This window comes from Manis javanica, chromosome 4 (assembly GCF_040802235.1).
Source record: "Manis javanica isolate MJ-LG chromosome 4, MJ_LKY, whole genome shotgun sequence".
Taxonomy (NCBI): Eukaryota; Metazoa; Chordata; class Mammalia; order Pholidota; family Manidae; genus Manis; species Manis javanica.
In genome coordinates this window covers 77,514,312-77,535,187 of record NC_133159.1, presented here as the reverse complement: position 1 = coordinate 77,535,187, position 20,876 = coordinate 77,514,312, and the positions used below count along the sequence as shown (strand labels likewise).

Here is a 20,876-nt window from a genome sequence, read left to right as displayed (position 1 = left end):
ATTTAATTCAGCATGTTGATTATAGTTTGTTCTTTCTGTAAATAAACCTTTATCATTGAAATTCTCTTTATAGAAAAAGCTGGGATTCCTTTCTTACAATCTTACCCTTAAAGCAAAAGTAAATGTTGTGTGCATACATTTTCTCCCACCATGCCAACTCAATGGTAGGGTTCTGGTGGAGATCAAACTCTGAGTTATACTCAAGGGTTATGGGGATTTGGGAATAAAAAAGTTAGTGGATAAAGTCCTTTAACCTCATTCTACAGCTTGTGCTTATTATTGTTTATGGAGGAACCTCACCCCAGGGAAATAAGCAACAACTGTTTGTGTTTAGCTCTGTGAGAAGGCCCGTATTTGGGGTAGGGGAAGAGGATTAGATCATAACATAAGTCCATTAAAGATTTTAAAACAATGCCATCCATCACATAGGCCTTGCTATGTGAATTCTCCCATGTGAGGTCTCCTTAGGGGGGAATCATTATTTAAAACCTTTTGGGGATTTTGAGTGACAAAATTTAATCATGGGTGGCTGATTGGATAGAACTCATCCCAGAAGTGTATTTTTTCACTTGATGAACACTATAAAGACCTTTAAATGCCTTTGGACTTAGTTTAGCAAAATCAAACCACCTCATGAAAGTAGGAGAATTTTGTGGTTAGATACCCCTTCTTCGTAGGGTTCTCTGGAAGAAGGCCTTTTGTTGATTGTAAAACACTATACAAATGTACAAATGTAAGGCCTCACCATCATTATTTTATTGCTGCCAATAAGGCTTATAGGACCAAACTCCCAGGAGATGTCTTTTGAGTGAATTTCATAGATGGTATATGTTCTGCATACTGAAATAGATTTCCTTAAATACACACAGTGTATTATTTAAAATTTCTTAGTAATTTTATTTAATTATAACTTTTTCATATATCCCCATCCCAGTGCAACCATGTTGCACAACTCCAGGGGCACCGTGCAATTGTAGTGGCTCTGATTCATCCGAGAGCATTCCTCCCCCTAGAGCTGGACCATCAGATCTCATGTAGCAAGAATGTGCTCAGCCCAGCTGAGATGGTTAATCCCAAGAATATACAATATTCTGTACTGTATCTTTATAAACATCCACTCAAATCTGCTGGTTTGGCCAGTTTTTCACAAGTTCTTTTCACTTAACTATGGATTCCAAACCAAGGTGTGTGCTCCTTCTTTACTGAATGAAAATGGAGATGAGGAGAGAGGTGCTAAACACTGCTTTTTTTTTGGTATCGTTAATTTACAATTACTTGAACAACATTATGGTTACTAGACTCTCCCTATTATCAAGTCCCCCCTACATCCCCCATTACAGTCACTGTCCATCAGTGTAGTAAGATGCTATAGAATCCTTACTTGTCTTCTCTGTATATACTGCCTTCCTAAACACTTACTGCTTTTAAGTTGCAATGAGCAGGGGCAGAGTCTGTGCCAGGACTCAGCACGCTTTTCCTATAAAGGGCCAGATAAGTGGATGTTTTTGGTTTGTGGTTCATACTACACAATGCTGCTGTTACAGCATGAAACCAGCCATAGGCAATATGTAAATGAGCGAGCATGGTTATGTCCAAATAAAACTTCATTTATGGAATAGATTTGAATTTCATAAAATTTTCATATCATAAAATATTCTTTTGATTTTTTTTCCAGTTATTTAAAAATATAAAATTTATTCTTAGCTCATGGCCATACAGAAATAAGTGTTGGGTCTTGACACGCTACACCTGGTCTACGCTGTTCTCACCCTTGAGGGAGAGCAAGTAGCTATTCAAAAGTAGCTCCTTAATGAGTGCCTCCCCAGCTCAGGACAGAGGAACACTCCATAGTCATTTAGTCTCCTAGGTGGAATCTGAAGTTCTGGTTCAACTCCTGCCCTGATGCTTTCTAGCTGTGACCTGCGCTGATCACACGCTCTCAGAGTCTTGGACTGCTCATTTGTAAAATGGTGGTAAGAACTCTCTGCCTCCTCACAGTGCTGGTATGAACCACAGATGAGATCGTGGCTGCGTAGCACTTTCTGAACATGAATGCATGTAGAGATGCCGAAGTATACAAGCATTTTCATGTAGTCTTATTCTGAGTTTCCTCTCTTGACTCCGTTTTCACAAAGTACATCAACATTCTAATCATCCCTCACCAAACATTTCTGGCCGGCCTCTTCTGCGCCAGGCTGAGCCCCAAGGATGTGCAGATGAGTATCACCTAGACCTTGCCCTCAGGGCAGAAAAATGGACAGCATTACGATGCCATGTAGCACATGCACAACAAAAGAGAGATGGAATGAGCAATGGGTGGGGAGACCAGCCCTGCTGGGTGGAGATGGGGCAGTGGGAGAGTCAGAGCCTCTCAGTGAGAAAGCCAGCAAAGCAGGTGGGGGCAGATTGGATTTCAGGGGAGGCCCGCCAAGTGTGATGACACAGAGCAGCATGGAGAATTCAGGGAGCTTCAGTCAGGAGCCCAGCATGGGTGAAGGACCCCCTTAGGAGAGGAGGCTACAGTGAGGAGGGTGGCAGAACTTTGTGTGCCATGCTAAAGAGTTTGTTTGTTTTTTTCTTATAACTGAAGGTGAGTCATTGAGTGGTTTAATTAGGGCAATAATAGAATCAGCTCTGAGCTCTGGGGAATTATTCACTCTGGGGGCAAATACAGAGGAGGATTATTTGGGGCAGGGGCAGTGGTGGAGTCCAGGAGACCAGTTAGGAAAGCTCTGTTATCAGATGCATGATGAAGAGCTGAACTGTAGGGCAATACCACTAGGGATAGAAGAATAAAAAGATATTTTACAAAACTTGTGTACATTAAGAGAATTTTTGAAAGTGAAATAATACTATGAATACACTGGAGGTGTACGCACTCACCAACTGTCAGACTCAAGTCCCTTACGTCTGCATTCAGGTCCTCATCCAGGTGGAGAGCCTGTGCAATTGATCGGTAACAAAGGCAGCACCTAAGATTTCTGAGTAATCCATGTGAGAGTTTTGATGTATCAGAAGAGCACAACTGACAGAGCTTTCAACAGAGTGTTTATTTAAGTGTCAATCTCTGCTGGGATTTTGATGACCTTTTGCTTAAAACTTGATTTCTCTGTGGAATGCATAGTGATTTATATTTTTATTTCAGAAACAAGTACAGGCGTTAAGGAACCAAATCCAATTTCCCCACGTAAGTCTTCTAATACAGTTCTTTTGAAATAAAGCCTCCTGGGCTTTTATAAGAATGAGCTGGCTATGAAATGTTTCGCAAACTTTGCACTTTGATAAGGAGTCTTCTGCTCTTGGCCTCCTTCCCCAATTTTCATCATCTCGAACTTCCTTTTTCCTTTCCTCTGTCCTTCCTTCACTCTCCTTTCCTTTCTCCTTTTTACCTTTGCTGTTTTAAAATACGAATTTTTTGACCCACTAGTGTGTATGGCCTTAATGGGATGCTTCTATCAGTTGTGATCTGAAAGCATTCATGTACAGCTATGGGAGGGGTCTGCTTATGTGTCATCAACAATACTTAGCTGCTCAGAGAGGTAGTGCTAAAGGAACGAGCTGCTACGTCTTCAAGAAAATGTTCGTCTGGGCAGCAGGGGTAGGGCGCTTGTAAGAAAAGAAAGGGAGACCAACTACTACAAAACGATGCATTGGAAATTGGGCTGATTTCGTCACTTTAATATGGAAGAGAACTCTGACCAGGAAATATTGAAGTGAGTTGCCTGTGATTATAATTGGCATTCAGGCAGAAACTGGGCTTTCGGGTGGTGCACCCAGAACTCTTCTAGATGATGTTGTCTTGTGAGGAGAATCTGTTGCTTCTTTTCTTCCCTAAGATGCTCCAGTTTAGTCTCCATGGCTGACCCCATCACATACACAACAGTCAGCCTGGTGTGTTTTTTATGCAAAGCACTTCATAACCTGTTCTATTAAGTGTCTTATTTTAACAGTACTGTGAATCCAGAAAGAAACATAAATGGACACATTCTTTCATACTTAGTCTAATTTTTTAAAATGACATTTTCGTCTTTAGAATTTTAGAATAGTTTCACTAAAAACTTACAATCATGCCCCATTTTTGCATCTGTAGGCATAAAAAGGCAAGTCATCTTTTAATATTGGACTGTATTAAATTAGGTTCATCTTAATCTCCAGAAAGTTCTTCCCAGTTCTTACTCCTTCTAGGGGGGGTCCCCAACCCTTTTGCAAACTCCTTTTGTTCACGTCCTGCCTTTAGCAGGTGAAGCAAAGCTATCCCCACTTTTCATAAGTTGAACACACCAAAGGTACACAGCTAAAAGAATAGGGACCAGAACTTGGGAATTTGGATTCTTCTAGAATCTTCTCCACCATGACGTATTTTTCCTGAGCCCTTCAAGTGCTGGGGCTGCTCAAGGGTCATATTTGTCTACATCTGGATCCTTTACACTGAAGTGAGATGAAAGGCAGAAATTTAATTTATATAGAAACCAGCTGGAGTTGCTTCTGACTGGAGGGGGATATAGAAACAGTATCAAAATAATGGGAAGATCCTATACCTTAAATTCATATTAAAAAAACAGCTTAGAAATTTTGTTCTACCAAAAATCCTTCTCCCTTGGAAACTGATTTTTAACTTTTAGAAGTGATTCAAAAGAGGTAGTTCTCTTAAATGAAAGGAAATGTTCTATATCTGTGGCCTGGAATTAATTTCAAATATAAACATCTTTGCCAAATGGGGGAACAATTGGTTCTATTTATATGTTTTGCGGACTATAAAATTGACATTACTCCCCACTGAGTATTTCCATTCCCCTTGTAGAAAGACTGTATAGTTGGAGAAGTGTTAAAAAGTAGGTTGTTTTAAATGACACAGTACTTAACTGTTAAGATTGAGGGTTTTACATGAGTAGATCAAGGAAATGTTATAGTCTACAGGGACAGTTTATCCTGATTCTGTTTTCTTTTCTCACCTCCTTTCTTCTTGTGTCTTTTATACTTTTAAATGTTCATAGAAACAGCTTTGTAAAGTAGCTGCAGTGTGTTTTCTGTGTAGTGTCTCGTTGTTGGAAGTGTTAATTGGAGTAAGAAGCAATGAGTCAGATTTTGATACTGACCTTATTTTCCCACGCATCTTAACCTCTGAATTTTCAGGTTTACCAATCATATCATAGGTCCTCAGTTTGAGACAAAGAACCACAGTTGTAAGGCTTTACAGAGTTTATAAATCTGATTTTTTAGTAAGTTTATTGCTCAAAATAAACTGCAAACTGAGGTTATCTTAAAAATCTGACAATTTCATTTTTCTTTTGAAAAAAATTGGCAAGTTACAAATTCAGTATATTAGAATCCTCATTTCATCCTTGGGTATTACCAGTCAGCGTTCAGCCTTTCTGACAGTGCTTGTGAAAATCTAAAATTGCAATATATGATGCAGACTAACTGAAAGCATATATTGGTTTCTCCTCCTTACAGCAATTTTCCATGGTCTGGACACCCTCACCGTGATGGGCATCGCGTTTGCAGCATTTGTGATCGGAGCACTGTTGACAGGGGCCTTGTGGTACATCTATTCACACACAGGTTAGTGGGACGGTTGAATTACTAGTATCATCCTCTGTGTCTGCCCCACAGTAGATACTCCATTTTTCATTACATGCAAAAATGAATGAAATAATGAATGAAAGAGAAAATTCACTCCTGCTGTTTTAACATTTATATATTTGGCCTCAATTGGGTTTTGCAAAAATATAATTTGCTTTAAGCAGTGTTAGAAAAAGAATGTTTAAACTATTCATATTAATTACAATTAAGATGTTGGTGAAATTTAGTCTCTAAACAAAGCTATTTTGTGGTTAGAATTTAATTAAAGAAAGCTAAAGTAGCCAAGTAGAAATATAAAACCTTCCCCCAAAGCTAAACACTTCAGAAGAGACATATAAATGGGCAGGAAGTGAAAAAGGAAGCCAAAATTTTATTACATCTGCCGGAGTACTGAGCATTGTTTAGCAGAGTCCCTAATCAATGACTTAAATGAGAATTTCTTGACCTTTTTTAAACCCATACCATGTACTCTTTGATAAACATAAAATTCTCATGTCTTGCTTTCATAAAATTATTTGAACTTTTAAGATATATTCTCATGAATTGAAAACAAATAAAAATGGTGAAACCGTCTGTTCTGAGCAGAGAAGAGAACCTGTTCTGACCCCAGTACAGAATGCAGGCCCTGCAAGGGGACTGCAGTACAGCAGGGAAGGAACAGATGGACTGCCCTTCTACTGCTTTTCCTTAATTTCCTTGCAAACATGGGAAAGAAAGACATGCATTTTGAGGCATGTCTAGTGAGCTACATGGATTTATTTGTTCTTGGATATTTGTAGTTTACACTGTGAACCTAGGTAAACTTACTTGATTGATCAGTCTGAGGCCAGTGGCAGGCCCAGCCTTTCTGTTTGAAGTTTTATTAATTTGTTGAACTGATGCCATGATCTTTGGCGTTACCTTGGGCTGTCTAACTAGCCAAGCTGAAAGAGTGGCTGCTTTAAAGGGAAGAGAATCACTGAAGAACATTTGAAGAAGTCTTATCCTAACCCTCATCAGAGTCTTCACTTCAAATACTACATCCTCCAAGTGCATTATTTTAGATTATGGCAGAAGGAGAAGAACAAATCCTTTTGTACCCAGCTTGGGAAAGACACAAGCCAAAGCAGAAATTTAAGAGAATTTAACAGAGAGATTTTGAGTCCTCAGATTACTGTTTCTAATCAGCAACCTTTCAGTGAAATATATTTCATGTGTGTGAGAGAAAATAAGACTCAAGTATGATGATTCTGAGGCTATACAAACATCTATGAATCATTTTAGGAATATTCTTGCTCATGAACAGTTTATATAAGCACCAGAAAGAACAGCTTTTTACAGAGTAGCATTTTAGAGTAAATTATTGTGTCATAGGAATATTGACATAATCAGATCTCATGTTGACAGTTCTTTGCAACTTTTCCTAATATCCTTCATGGCTGTGAAGTTCTAGGGCTGTTGGCATCTTATGCTGTTTATTGGGAATTTACTTGAAAATACTCAGAGAAGACTCTGTGGCCCTGAGGATTTTGTATGGGCTAGTCTCCCCTCATGCTTAACATATGCTGCTGAACAATGACTAGCTGTGTTCATAGAGCTCCACCCTCAAACCTTGAAAGGTAATTTCAAGCCAGGTAGGGCTAGGAAGCCAGGTCTAGGCAGAGTAGGGCCACTAAATGGCAACAATTATTGGCACCCACTCCACTGAACTCCCTCTGATGACCCCAGACTCTCTGTCCAAGCTAAGCCCACAAACCTGATAAAAAGCAAAGTGTGGTTTTGTGGGGAATATTGCTGCTCGTTAAATTCTGAGGTGGTGGTTAGTGCTCCCTGCTCGCCCAAGCCAGAGATTTCAGGAGGGGTTTTTAAATTTTGTTAATATAGAAATAGGTTTGTAAATAGATTAAAGAAAAACAAAACCAGAAACCCTTCCTTTTGTGGTTTCCAACAAAATAAACTGTGCTAATCTGGAAGCTAATGGGTCTATAGACACTGTCATTTGGTCTCTAAACCTGTTAGCATCACCTATAATACAGCTGCAAAGTACTTTTTATTAAACGCTGTGGCCTCTGGTTCACTTTAAAGAGTTCTCATAAGGAATACCAGCACCACACAAGTGTGAAAAAGGCTCACTTCAGGACCCAGTGGTAGTTTCCCATCCAGAACTCTGTCAGTTTTGTACCTGGGTCAGCTGATAGCGAGTTTAGATAGAGGTCATAACACAGTGACCGGTGGGAAGAGGTGTGTATATAAACACTGACTCAGTCCATTCAATTTCTTTTTCTTTTTAAACATTTTTTATTGAAATATAGTTTATATACAATATTATATTGGTTTCAGATGAACAACTAAGTGATTCATCAATTATATACATTATTCAGTGCTCTCCGTAAGTATAGTTACCATCTGTCACCACACAAAGATTTTGCAATGTTATGAGCCACATTCCCTATGCTACACTTTTTCCATCCCTCCAACTAAGTTATTTTATAATTTGAAGTGTGTACCTCTTTATCCCTTCCCCTATTTCACCACCACTCCTCCCACCCCCATGGTAACCAATCATCTGTTCTTTGTTTTTTGAGTCTACTTCTATTTTGTTTGTTTGTTCATTTGTTTTGTTTTTTCAGATTCCACATATAAGTGAAACCATGTGATATTTCTCTTTATCTGACTAATTTCACTTAGCATAATACCCTCTACGTCTATCTATGTTGTCACAAATGGCAAGGGCTCTGTCTTTTTAATGGCTGAGTGATATTCCATGGTATATATGTGTTACAACTTCTTTATTTATTCATCTATTGATGGACATTTCAGTTGCTTCCATATCTTGGCAATTGTAAATAGTGCTGCAGTGAACATGGGGGTGTCTCTTTCATTTCAAATTAATGATTTTGTTTTCTTTGCATAGATTCCCAGAAGTAGAATTGCTGGGTTATATGGTATTTTTAATTTTAATTTTTTTGAGGAACAGTGTCTGCACCAATTTATAATCCCAATAGTGTACAAGGATTCTCTTTTCTCCACATCCTCACCAACACTTATTATTTCTTGTCTTGTTTATACTAGCCATTCTGGCAGTCCATTTAATTCCACAATAATCTAAACTGTGAAACTCAGACCTTATATGGTATATTTTGGGGTTCAGGCAGCATCTGCCTCTATGTCAAAAACATCCTTAATTTGGGTAAATTCCCTTTGATTGTGCTTTCCATTCTGTCTGCACTACAGAGCACAAAATCAAGTCACATATTTGAATTGTGGGTATCTACTTAAGTAAGTGGAATGTGTGCTTGTCTAAGAAAAACTTGGGTTCCATTATCATATAACAGCTTTGGGCACAATAAGGGATTCCTTAAGTCTATATTAACTCTGTTTGGAAAACTCCATTCCTAAAACTTACAGTTTCCACTAAGATGGTAGAGAGGAACGGAAGTTGGGTTGGGAATGGGGCTGGAATGGGACTATAGGTCCTTCATGTTTCTGGGAGCCTATCTAGTTCAGGGGTCCCTAACCTGTAGTCCATGAAGGTCCCAGAAGTCATATGCAAAGTTCTGTTTTTTGTTTTTTGTTTTAAGGAGAGGAGCAAAAACATTTTTAGTTTTTAGTAAAACTTTTTAGCTTTAGCACATGTACTAATATGCACACAGTTTAAAGGCTGAAATAGTTGTACCGAGACTTGTTATTAAAAACATGAGCCCCCTACTACCCCGACTCCCTTTTCTTGCTCCTCAGAACACACCATTTTTGATGTTAGCTTATTCTTTTAGACATAATCCAAAATGACATGAATATAGTATTGCTACTTCTTGACTTACCAGTTTTAGGCCTTTTCTGTCAACCTCCTACTATGGAAAATGAGAATTTAGTTCTTTTTAACCCCTGTACCTCAATTATACATTCATGCCCCTTCTTGTCCCCATCCTTACCATCCTCCTAATACTACTGCAACTTCAGTTAGATCAGTATATACTGTTTACAGTAGAATGACTACCTAAATGCCAATCACAATTTGGCCATGTACAAGTATAATATTATTGTTTCTTCTGCATGACTTTTAATTTTCCCTAGAATTAATGATTGTCTTTCCTCCTACCCCCATATTAGCTTAGTTTTCTATGTACTTATCACGAATTCACCTGTCGACTCTGCCAGATGTCTCAATCTTTTCTTAACGCATTGAGGTTTCAAGTGTCCTGTTGCTTCATTTTCATCAGTAAATCTTTCCTGGAGCCTCTGATCCCGTCTGAACTAGTTGCCTTCTATGTTTGGACACTGACGTCTTCCTACATCCTTTCAGCACTGTTCTAGGGATTCCCTCTACTTTGAGTTGTGGGTGTCCTGTATCATGTACCCCATGTCATCCTCCTTCTTGGTTTAATGGGTACATAAGAAGTAAATGTTTTTCACACCTAGAAATAGAAATATTTAGAAATTTCTCTAGAAATAGCCTCATTTTATACAAACACTTGGTAGCTAGTTTGGCAAAGTATAGAATTTTAAATTACAAAATAATTTTCCTTCAGAATTTGAAAGCAATCCTCATAGACTTCTAGCTCTGAAGACTGCTTTTTGGAAGTTCAAAGCCATTGGTTTTTCTTTCTGGAAGAAGTTTTACAATGGTAGTTCCTGATTCAGATGTATTTTCATACATTAGCTGGGCATTAATTTGAGCTTTTTCGGAAACTCACATCCTTCAATATTGAGATTTCTTAGAACTTGTTTTTTCACCATGATTTTCTCTGTTCTCACATCCTAGAAATCATTTTGTTTGAAAGTTAAACCTCTTGAGTGAGCCTCTAATTTTCTATTTTCCACACTTTTCCTTTCTTCATTTTCTAGGATATTTCTTCATCTTTATCTTTCAGTTTCCTACTGAGTTTTTAATACTACCTTTAAATTTATAATTCCACAAAATTTTTCCTATGAATTAAGAAAAAAGTTATCCAATTCTTGTCTCATGGGTGCAATTAAGAATGGGGAAGTTCTGAGTTTGTGGGTGGGACATTTTGATTGTGAACTTCCCTTGGGGTAGACTGGCTGGACCTTTTATTGAGGAACTCCTGATATCACATCTTTGGATCTTTCCTCTTGAGTTCAACAGGTTTTCTATAAAACAGGTTTTCCTGTTTCCTTCCTGGTGGGTGTAGATCTGGCTGTCAGCATTTGGGGGGTCACAGTATCCAACATGAGGTGTTCGTTTAATCCTCCTCTTTCATGGTGGGTCTCTGCCCTCAGCTGTGCCTGGAAGCTGACGGAACCCTCAGCTTCATCCTCTTCAGAGAGCAAACTTCCTGTCTTCCTCCGGATGAGGAAGGGCAGGGTGTTGGCCCTGAGGAGTATAGAAGGGGTTGTATAGAAATCTTGCTGCTTACACAGAAGTTTAGCCAGCCCTGTTGCTCATAGCCCCGTGTTCACCCTCTCTTCTAGGGGTGACTGATGCTACCATTTCCTGAGTTTTTAAGAGTTCTGTGTTATAACTTGATTTTCTCTGTTTTTCCTACTGTTAGCTTAGATTGTGGCTCTCTTAAATCTCTAAAGTCAGTTGCTACTCACCCATTTCCTCACAGCTTCCAATATTTTATTGCTATTGTTTCCACTCCTGCTTTCCTTCTTCTTGCAGGTTTATGCCTTTTGAAAATCTGTAAATTGTCATTTTGGTGACATCCCTACTTTACAGGGTTATTGGAGGTGAGACTGCCTACAAGAAATGTATGTGAAAAGCTTTCTGAACTCCAATGACCTAAAAAATGTAAGATATTTAAGGTTGCTCAGTTGGGTAGGCAGAAAAAATATCTAAGAGTGGAAACAACACGGTGTTTCACAGAGCAAAATAAAATGCTGAGGTCTTGAATTAGATGTGCCTATCCCAATCCCTCAGGCTTCCATTCAACAATCCTCAGTTGAACATACCATGTGTTCCTAAAGCAGATGTCAAGCTCATACCAGGTGCACCTGAGCTGGGTGAGAGCTTTTAGTTAGGAGCATCTCTGGTGGCTTCAAATATTTTTAGAGGTTTGCAGTTTTTCCAGGCTCCCAGGTCTAGTCCAGGTGAAGAGAGAAACAGCAGGAATATAGGCTAAGATATGACTAAAGTAGGAGGCAAGAGATGTCAGCCCCAGAGATCACAGATGCATCTGGAATAGATGGGAATCCTGGTGTGCCTGGAAAGAAGGCAGGGTACACTCCCCAAGTGCTCAGGTTAAGTTAAAATAAGTCTGAGTTTGTGGGTGGGACAACCAAAGTGAAGAAAAACCAAAGTGCAGGCACAAACAGGTTGGTCATTCTGCAGGAATAAAGGAAGTGGTAGGCAGGATACATCCAAAGATTTTAATTCCTGCCTTGGAACATTTCTCCTTTTCCCCTAAGCTTATAACAATACCTAATCCACCCCTCTTGCAGAGTTTTGCCTGCGAAAGGCAAGTCTTCTGGCATGGAGAGTACGAAGGGACAGTTTGTGAAAATTATAAATAGTGATTGAAAACTTCCCTAAAGATGGCCTGGTTCACTCTCCTTATAGCAGTGAGCTTGTGAAATAACTGCAGTTAGGATATCAAGAGATCAAGACATTAACTGGTACAGAATTGTAGCCAATGCATAGGCCAAGAGCAAAATACCTTTTTCTTTCCAGCTAAATTGCCCCGAGACCTATGGTTTTCAATCCAGTGCTTAAATATGTCCTAAGAAAGAAATTCCAGAAATTCTCCTTATTAACTAACCAATCCCCATAATCAGCAAGTTCTTTTGTTTTGTGACCTAAATCCTTATTACTGACACTAAATTATGGCACCAGACATGATTAGACACACGTCACAAAAGCAGAAATAGTTCACAGAATGATAGGAATTTTCAACACCACATAATAAAAATCTCAAGAGGCAGCATTTAGGGGAGATGTTTGTACTTTTTAATTTTCTTTTTCCTGTGCAAATTATTTTCCTCCACACTCTATGATAATCAATTCAACAAACATTTACTGAGTACCTACCATATTCTGGGTTCTATGCTAGGAACTTATAGCTAATGGCACAGACAAAAAATAAAAAATTATAGGCAAAGTGTGTGGCAAGTGTGATGATTAAAACAAGTACAGGATGCTAGGGAACCCCTCACCAATCCAGTCAGATGAGTCTTAGTCATAATTCATTCACTCACTCACTCATTCAACAAACACTGCTGCATTCCTACATCTTTCAATATGGTGCTCAGTGGTAGATGTGAAGTAGTTCTCTTCCTCATGTTTGGCCCTCAAGGAAGAGAAAGAACAGCTGTCTGCTCCTTTTTGTGATAATCCTCTGTGGTCAGTATCCGCGAACGGTCTCCCTTGGACTGAGTAATTAGGATTCCTTTCACCTTTCTTGAAATTTCTCCTGTTGTTGCTGTGTCCCCATAGAGTCTCTCCGTGTACCTCACATCTTTCTCAGATAAAGTCTCTTCCCCGGGACCTGACAGGGTGAAAGACGTAGAGAATCTAGTTGCAAAGTAGACTGCCGAAGAGGTGGCAGGAGATCAGATCAGGGCAACTCCATGCCGAGCTGAAGAAGTAAAACAGATTATCCCTTAAGAAATACATTTTAGTGTTTCTAAAAGCATCTCTGGCAGTATGTAGGCCCAGCCACAGGCTAGTATGAGAGCTGGGCAGAACTAATCTTTGGTGTCCATGTCCTACCCATGCACCAAATGCCTCTTTCCCCTACTCACCCGCACCTCCCCCTCGCCACCACAAACCTCTCTTCCTCAGTGCGGTTTGAGATTTTTAGGAGCAAAGCATGAAGACTGAACACATTTCTTCTGATGTCCAAGTTTGATGTTGCTGAGTGAGGAGACCCCCTGGAACTTCTTGCACTGGCTGAGTGGGCCTACTCTGTTTAGCCCTAAGTTCCCTGCCCATCTTCTCCAAAAGTAAGCTGGTTGTGTTTGTCACCCAAGGGATGTTTTAGAGAAAGTCAGCACTGCAAGAAAGCAAAGGTCACTGTGATAGAGAGCAAAAAACCGAAGGACCCATCTCAGAAAGCCCCGGGGACTCTGTTGGCTTTTTAAGCAGAAGCATCTGCACATTAAGCGTTCTTTCTCGTGTGAATTTTTCTGTAGTGCCACTTCCATCTGACAACGAAAAAGCTTCTTAATTTCTGAAAAGGGAAAAATTTTTAACAGCTTGGTGAGATTGAGAAATCTTACACATTACATGTGAAAATAGACACAGAAGCAGAAGGGATAGTGTAAAGAAGGTATTTTTCAACATTTCTAAGCAGATACTCAGACCAAGATCCTCCTTGGCACAGTGTTGGCTCAAAGTCAGCAGATCACTAGGTTAACTTGGCTTGTCCACCTCCGTGAACTGTGTGCTGCAGTCTTGAGTAAATGGGGCTTCTTTGTCTTGTTTTGCTTGGGGTTTCATCTTGGACAGTATTTTTGCATTAGCAGCGTAAGAGTTTCCCAAACTCTGGAACTTGAAAGATTTTTTATATGGGCACTGATTAAAATAAACTGACATGGCAACAAATTCTATTTGGCAAATAGACATCAGAAAGCAAATATTCAGACTTCCTGGACAGGGTGGAGTACTGGCACTTTTCTCACGTGTGAATAATCAAGCACATGTCAACTTCTGGATGAGACAGACGTGTTCACTGTCAGTAGATGAGGCCAGGCCATCCTGCTTTAGCTGCTGTCAGGCTGACCTCAGGAAGCCCACAGGAGCCAAAAAGAGGAGGGTGGGGTGTTGACTTACCTGCTTTTCGGCTGTATCCTTTCTTTAAATGTGAAAAAGATATTTATAAAATGTCCTTCATGCACAGCCACATCAGTCCATCTCATAACATGGGGATCCCACTGGGTGTGGGTTAACTTGGGTTGTAATGGAGCTGAATTTGTAAAGTGTAAGTTTGGGATTTTTTTTTTTGAGGACATCAGAATAGCTAAGAAATCTGATTTCCTTCTAGAAATAAATCTCCCACTCTGGGGAAAGTGATTTCTGGCAGAAAGTCACTGTCACTGAGGCAAACTTCCCCACCTTTAAAGTACATACACACATGAAGGGTAGAGGGCAGTGGGGGAGGGTCCAAAATATAGATTGCCAAAAAAAAAAAAAAAGGCATGAAAATGCAGTATTTCTCTGCGTCCAAGGAATTTTGGCCCCCTATCCCTGCTCCATCCCACCAACCCCAGAAAAGAAGATAATCAGAGGAAATACAGCAAGGGCCAGATGTGCAACAAACGTGTAAATGCCTTGAGTTTGATGCAAAAATGCATGTAGTAACTGTGTGGTCCGTAAAATGGGTGACAAGGAAAGTTGTAACCAGATGCAGGGGCCTCAGCCAGGTCTGCATTTTGCAGAACTGCTTTTTTTGGCAGAGGCTTTGAGAGGGGCCCCAGGAAGGGAAAAAGGGAATAGGAGTAACAGGCTAAGTTCCTGTGCTTGGAGGGCAGGGCCTTTGCTCTATATGTTTTGTTTTAATGAAGCAGCTGGAGGGTTGCTTATCTCTGGTTGATAGCTGTGTATTTCAGCATGACAGGAAAGAGGAGGCTCCTTCATAAACAGACCTGGCCCTTTGGGGGCTTCCCACACTGCAGGGGGAAGACTGCTGACCAGAAGTTTATTAAGTTTACACTCTGGCTTTTCAAAGAAAATGCAGCGTTTTTCATTGGAAAGCCTTGATCACTTTTCCCTACCTTAGAGCCGTTTTTTTGAGGGCTGCCCTAAGGCTGTTTCCCTGAAGAAAAGACTGAGCTCTGAAGCCTTTTGCTGTGCTAAATGCAAACCATGTGTGAGACCAAGGCAAGGTTTCCTCCCCTCCAAAGCCCTGCACAGTTGGCGCACGGAACGGGGTTAGCTAACATGCAGTGGGATGCTTAGTGTGTTAGGAGACAGTCACGCTGTGCCCTGCAGGACCTCAGGATGGAGGTGGTGGTCCCTGACCACTGAGGTCCCCGTATGCGGACAGCTGAACCACTCCCCTGAAGGTTTTTCTGAGAACAGCTTCCTCCCACCTGCATCTCTCAGGTAGGTTGTTTGCGTGGGACACATGCCTCTGTCACTGCTAGGGCAAAACCTAGGCTTCACCACCATGGTTTCAAACAATTACATTCAGAAAAAGGCCCCCAAACTTCTAGGGATGTAAAGGTTTCACCCCCAGACTGTCCGATGTCATTTCGAAAGGAGATGGGCTGTGTTTCCTGAGCACAGGTGCTGGTCAGTTGGATCACAGTACAGAGGGTGGTAGTTCCTTCAAAGACCTGGGGTTTCATCAGCAGCAGTCAGGGGTCATAGCCATTGTAGCTATCTGTCAGCTTGAAAACACTATTCTTTTTCCCACGCAAGAGGCTTTGAAAAAAACGAAACAACAAACACAACAGCCTTACGTGTAGGACCTTTCTGCCCATGGTGGAGAACATTGGAAAACATGGCAGAAGAGGAGGTGATCTTTGACTGAAGGCAGGGATGTAATCCACGCCTTCCTCTCTTAACCACAGGGGAGACGGCCGGGAGGCAGCCGGTGCCTACGTCGCCACCGGCCTCGGAGAACAGCAGTGCGGCACACAGCATCGGGAGCACGCAGAGCACGCCCTGCTCCAGCAGCAGCGCCCCCTAGCCGCGGCCCGGGCGCAGCTGGGGCTCACCGGGTTCCCTGCACAGGAGATCCCCGGTGTATTCATCCCTTTCCCAGGGGCTACGATAAATGTGACCCCTGGACTTCTGTAACACACTAGAATTCATGTGAGAAAGCTAAGGTGGTGGCCTTCTCCACCAGCCCCTCGCAGGTTTGGGGGTTTTCAATGTGAAACACATGCCAGTTTTTAAAATGCTGCTTTGTCCAGGTAAGAATATCCATAATTTGGGGCCCCGAGTTTTACCCAAACTCAAGGAGTTGTTAAAGGATAATCCAGATAGTATGACCAGTAAGGAGATGTGGCCAGAGATTCCCTTAGAACTAAACCAGGATGTAAAGCTAACGAAATGCTTCAAGCTTTTCCAGGTGCGTTCCTCCACATCCAGTCAGCACCTACTTGGGGGCATGCTTCCCATCTTGCTTCTACAACCTGTAGGGCTGATGTGGGGGCTGGACTGCTGCTGCCCTCTGCCACCACATCCTGACTCACAACGAGGCAACATCCTGTCCTGTACCCTGGGCCAAACCAGTGCTGAATACCTTCTCAGCTTCCTCCTGCCCACACCGCACACTGGTTGCAAAAATGTCTTCGTGCAAATTTCTTTATAGGCATAGAGACATTGACAATAGTTAAAATCGGGGAGAGTAGATTTAATGCCCACTGATGATATTTTGTTCTAAAAAGAATTGCATAAATTGGGGCAAATTCAGTTGTAAATTTGAAGAGGATTTTGCACAGTAATAAAAATGCAAGTGCAAGTATAGACCATGTCATGTGGCACATTTGTTTTCTCATTTGAAAAAGACAAAATTCATTCCTCCCTTAAAAATGCCCTGTGCCTTCTGAGTTGGAACATATTCTTAAATATATTTGGGAGAATTCATGTTTCCGCTCAAAACACGTCAACCTTTTGAACAGACCAAGTTCTTGTAAGATGCAAATGCGTGGCAGGTCCTGTTGGATTCCAGTTGGTTATCTGAGCACTGTCTCCAGTTCTGCCAGCTAAGTGCTGAGATAGGAGAAAGGGCCCTCCTTTGGATTAGTGTAGAACTGTTGCCTGTAATACATCCCAAATGGAGGTGAGTTTCATTAAGATGGAATAATATGATGCCACTTTGCAGCTAAAATAAGCTCAACTGATACCTCTATGTTAGAAAAGAATGCCAGAGGAAGAAATCCATGCCAAATGATTTACTACTGAGGATAGCTTCTTTGCAAATATATATTTTACAGAATTTCCCCCAAATGACTCAGAATTCTACAAGTGGAACAGGTTATGTTCTACCCCCAAAATATACATAAGCAAATCTCATTGCCCTTAAAATAAGAAAGTTTTGCCTGGTTCTCTGTGAAGGGATCCCTGAGTGGAAATGCTGATGACACCCAAGACCTGAGGGCATTGTCTACAAGGCAAACAGCAAGTGGGTGGAGATATTGGTGATTGTCACTCACTCAGAGAGTAATACTCTGATTTGATAGATGTAGATTGTTCAGTCATGATAATTTTAACCAAAGCAAACTACTTGAGGGTTAAGATTGCCAGGCTACATTGACTTACTGAAAATTTTGCAGATTCCTACAAACAAATGAAGATAGAAGATTAAGAATTTTTTTCCTTCAGTTAGCTTTTTTTTTAACATAGGGGTATGAGAGTGGAGGACCTAGATTATGCTACCTGTGTTTGAAAATAATGCGCTTTGCCTAACCTTCAGCCGAATGTATTGTTTTAGCATATTCTATGTATAAAAAAAATTAAGGATGTCTTCAAAGAAGACTAGAGTCTTTAAATCACTTATAGCTATATTTTACTACAAAAATTTGTGTATAAGGTATATTTAAGTGTTTTAGATAAATTTAAATTACTCCATATGAAATGTTTAATTTCAGTTACTGTGAATTCTTTTGATCAGTTCTTTGCTGTTTAGAAAACCTTTTCCATCTGTTAAAAAGAAAATTAGCTATCAAGAGGTATTGAAAGGTCCAGTTCTTAGACGGACAGAGTTAAAACCTTTTGTAATATATTTAAAATGTATGTTTTTGAGAGAGAAGCTACATTACCAATGATTTTATAAATAATTTAAAATTACCTTACAAATTTATAGATGCAAACCAAAAGATTTTAAAACAGAAGGAAAAAAAATCACCTTTTATTTGTTTCCGTTTTATTGTCAGAAGTATCATTCAGATCAATAGCTCTGTGTTGATGGAAGCTAATCCCATGTTAGAGAATGAATGTCATTTAGTATCTCAGAAATGTTTCTACAAAATGAAAAGACAAAAATGGAGAATGTTATCTTGCTAGCTTCTTACTACAGCATTTTCAACTGCTTCATACTTCACAGTTTTAATCCAAAGTACAAGTTCTACTTTATAACACATCCTGCAAGTTTCTTTAAAACCATTGTTATAATTTCAGTTAAATCTTTCTGCAAAGTTGTCGTTACTTCTGCAGACTATAGCCTTAATTTGCAGAGGCCATTTTGTTTTGTTTGATGCTAATGCTGTTCTTGAAATGCTCTAAACTCCAAGGCAGATTGTGTAATAGCCTATAGATTTTCACTATGTGGTGTTTACCAGTTGTTACTCTGTATTGTAAAAGTCAGAGATTTCTTCTGTCTGAGCTGTTTGTATAGTGTTTTCTAAACAACAAGAAAAATGTCTTTCCCTTGTCTCTAAGATTGTAAACCCGTTTCCTGTGTGTGTTCTGTAGCGGGCATGATTGTGAGCGTGTGTGGGGGTGTGCACACACGTACCAGTCTTTTTGTGCTGTAACTACCTCATGGTTTGAGTGATGGTTGTACTGCTGGTTGTATTAACAGAACACATTTTGTTGGATGAATGGTGTGTGTCTTTATTCCTGTTTGTTTTATCTGGGGGTTGTTCATGAAATTGACAGATGTTTTTCTAAAAAGGACTATTACCAGTTTCCAAATACAATACTTCTCTCTTTTGGTTTTTCCTGAATGAGCCTGATTTTGTTGCTGTTTTTCATCTATGAGGGGTAAAAAGAGTACCCTTAAAAATCCCTGTGGCCAGTTTGAGCACCCCTCTTGTATTCTTTTCTCTGTTCAATGTGTCAGCAATTTTATGAACATACTCAGATGTATAGTTTTAATAACCACAGTTTTAAGTCCTTTATCTGTGCATAATAAAAGGATATATATCAATGATTAATGTGTGTCTTGTTGGCTCATCATTATATTCTACCCTCAGGCTGCTATAACCCTTCTTCATGGTCACTGTTGCTCAGTGTATGGCATGCTCCAATTGTGTTAAGGAGGCGTGGGGAGGGGAAAGACTGAGAGAATACCCTAGCTCACTAGAGCGGGGGCGAGGAGTACGCAGGCCAGAGGGAGAGACAGCAGGAGCTGTCCTTCTTCTTGGTAAACTGAGGTAGGCGACCTGGGAGTGAGTGTCAGCCCTGGCATCCATTCCTGGGCTTTCTGTCAATCTCCTAGAGGCAAGAAGAGAGAATAATATGTATTTTGGATCTACTATTTTCATGCCTTCCCAATTCCCCACTGCTGTTTCCAGCATTCTCTGTGGATATGGCATCACCACCTTCCAGCTGCCCAAGCCAGAAATCTGGAAATTAACTTGACTCATCTTTGTCATCCCCACCCACAAATTAATAAGTCTAAGTTTATTCTACCTCTGGACTCTTTCTCCAAACCATTGATTTATTTCTACTCTTGATTGATACCTAAAATCCAAGGCCTATTATTTCTAAATTACTAAATTACTAATTAGCTAAGTTACTACAACAGCCTAACTAGTATGCTGACTTCCCAGCTTGTTCCACTCTAGGTCTTTCTCCACAATACAGTCAAAGGAATCCTAAAAAGACTCAGATCATGTCCCTTACCAAGTTAAAGCCTCTAAACAACTCCCCCATTTGCTGTCAGGACAAAGTTCAACCTCCTAAGTATGGTTCAAAGAGAACAATCTGCCTACCATGCCAGCTGCATTTCTCATTTCTCTGGAGCCTAAGTTCTATGTGGCATATCCCTCATCAGACAGATTTGTATTATGAAAAGAAAACATTGAACATGTATTTATGCAATGCACTCTCATATCCCTACTTTCTTCTCCCCTTTTGAGAATTAGTGATTTAGATAGTTAGAAACAGACCCAAAATGGTATTAAGGCCAGTGACCCCTCTCCCCCCACAGCCCACACAGATAGGTGGCCCCCCAGCAGAAACAGGGTGAGGGGCTTGATCAGCACCTCCAGTGAGTTGGAGTCCTTGCTACAGATGAGAGTTCAGCTACCTTTCAGTACCAAGATTGTGCCCTGAAGCCAGCTCCTTTCAGAGGATCAGTGGGAAAATTGGCAGCTCAAATAATTTTTTCTGCCATTAAATTCTCCTTGTATCTACTGGAGCAGAAACATAGGCAGTCCACAACTGACCTTCAGAGAGTCTGTTAGCCTCCTGAAATTGTATATAAAATTTTGCATTGATGTGTCTGGGCTTTTGTTGTTCTGGGTTTTTTTGATGAGAGAGTCCATAGCCTTTTTGTAGTTATGTCCTCTAAGACAGTTATTTTTCTTACACACACACACACACACACACACTATATATATATATATACACACACACACACATATATATATATATATATATATATGTATAATGAATGTAAACAATACAGACACGTGGCCATGAAAAAACTGCCATATCCTTATGCTTAGAGATTGTA

General features: G+C 40.2%; 1 protein-coding gene across 4 annotated transcripts in view; it reads left to right on the top strand.

Annotated features, from left to right (window-relative positions):
- The window catches only part of TGFBR3 (transforming growth factor beta receptor 3), a 184,828-nt gene extending 165,478 nt beyond the window's left edge, over nucleotides 1–19,350 (top strand). For all 4 annotated transcript variants that reach the window (XM_073234265.1, XM_073234266.1, XM_036997991.2 and 1 more), the window contains 3 exons: nucleotides 3,146–3,187; nucleotides 5,455–5,562; nucleotides 16,039–19,350. In XM_073234265.1, the coding sequence (XP_073090366.1) occupies nucleotides 3,146–3,187; nucleotides 5,455–5,562; nucleotides 16,039–16,157 (269 nt within the window). In that variant the 3' untranslated portion in view covers nucleotides 16,158–19,350. The remainder of the gene's footprint in view (nucleotides 1–3,145; nucleotides 3,188–5,454; nucleotides 5,563–16,038) is intronic.
- Nucleotides 19,351–20,876: the final 1,526 nt, after the last annotated feature.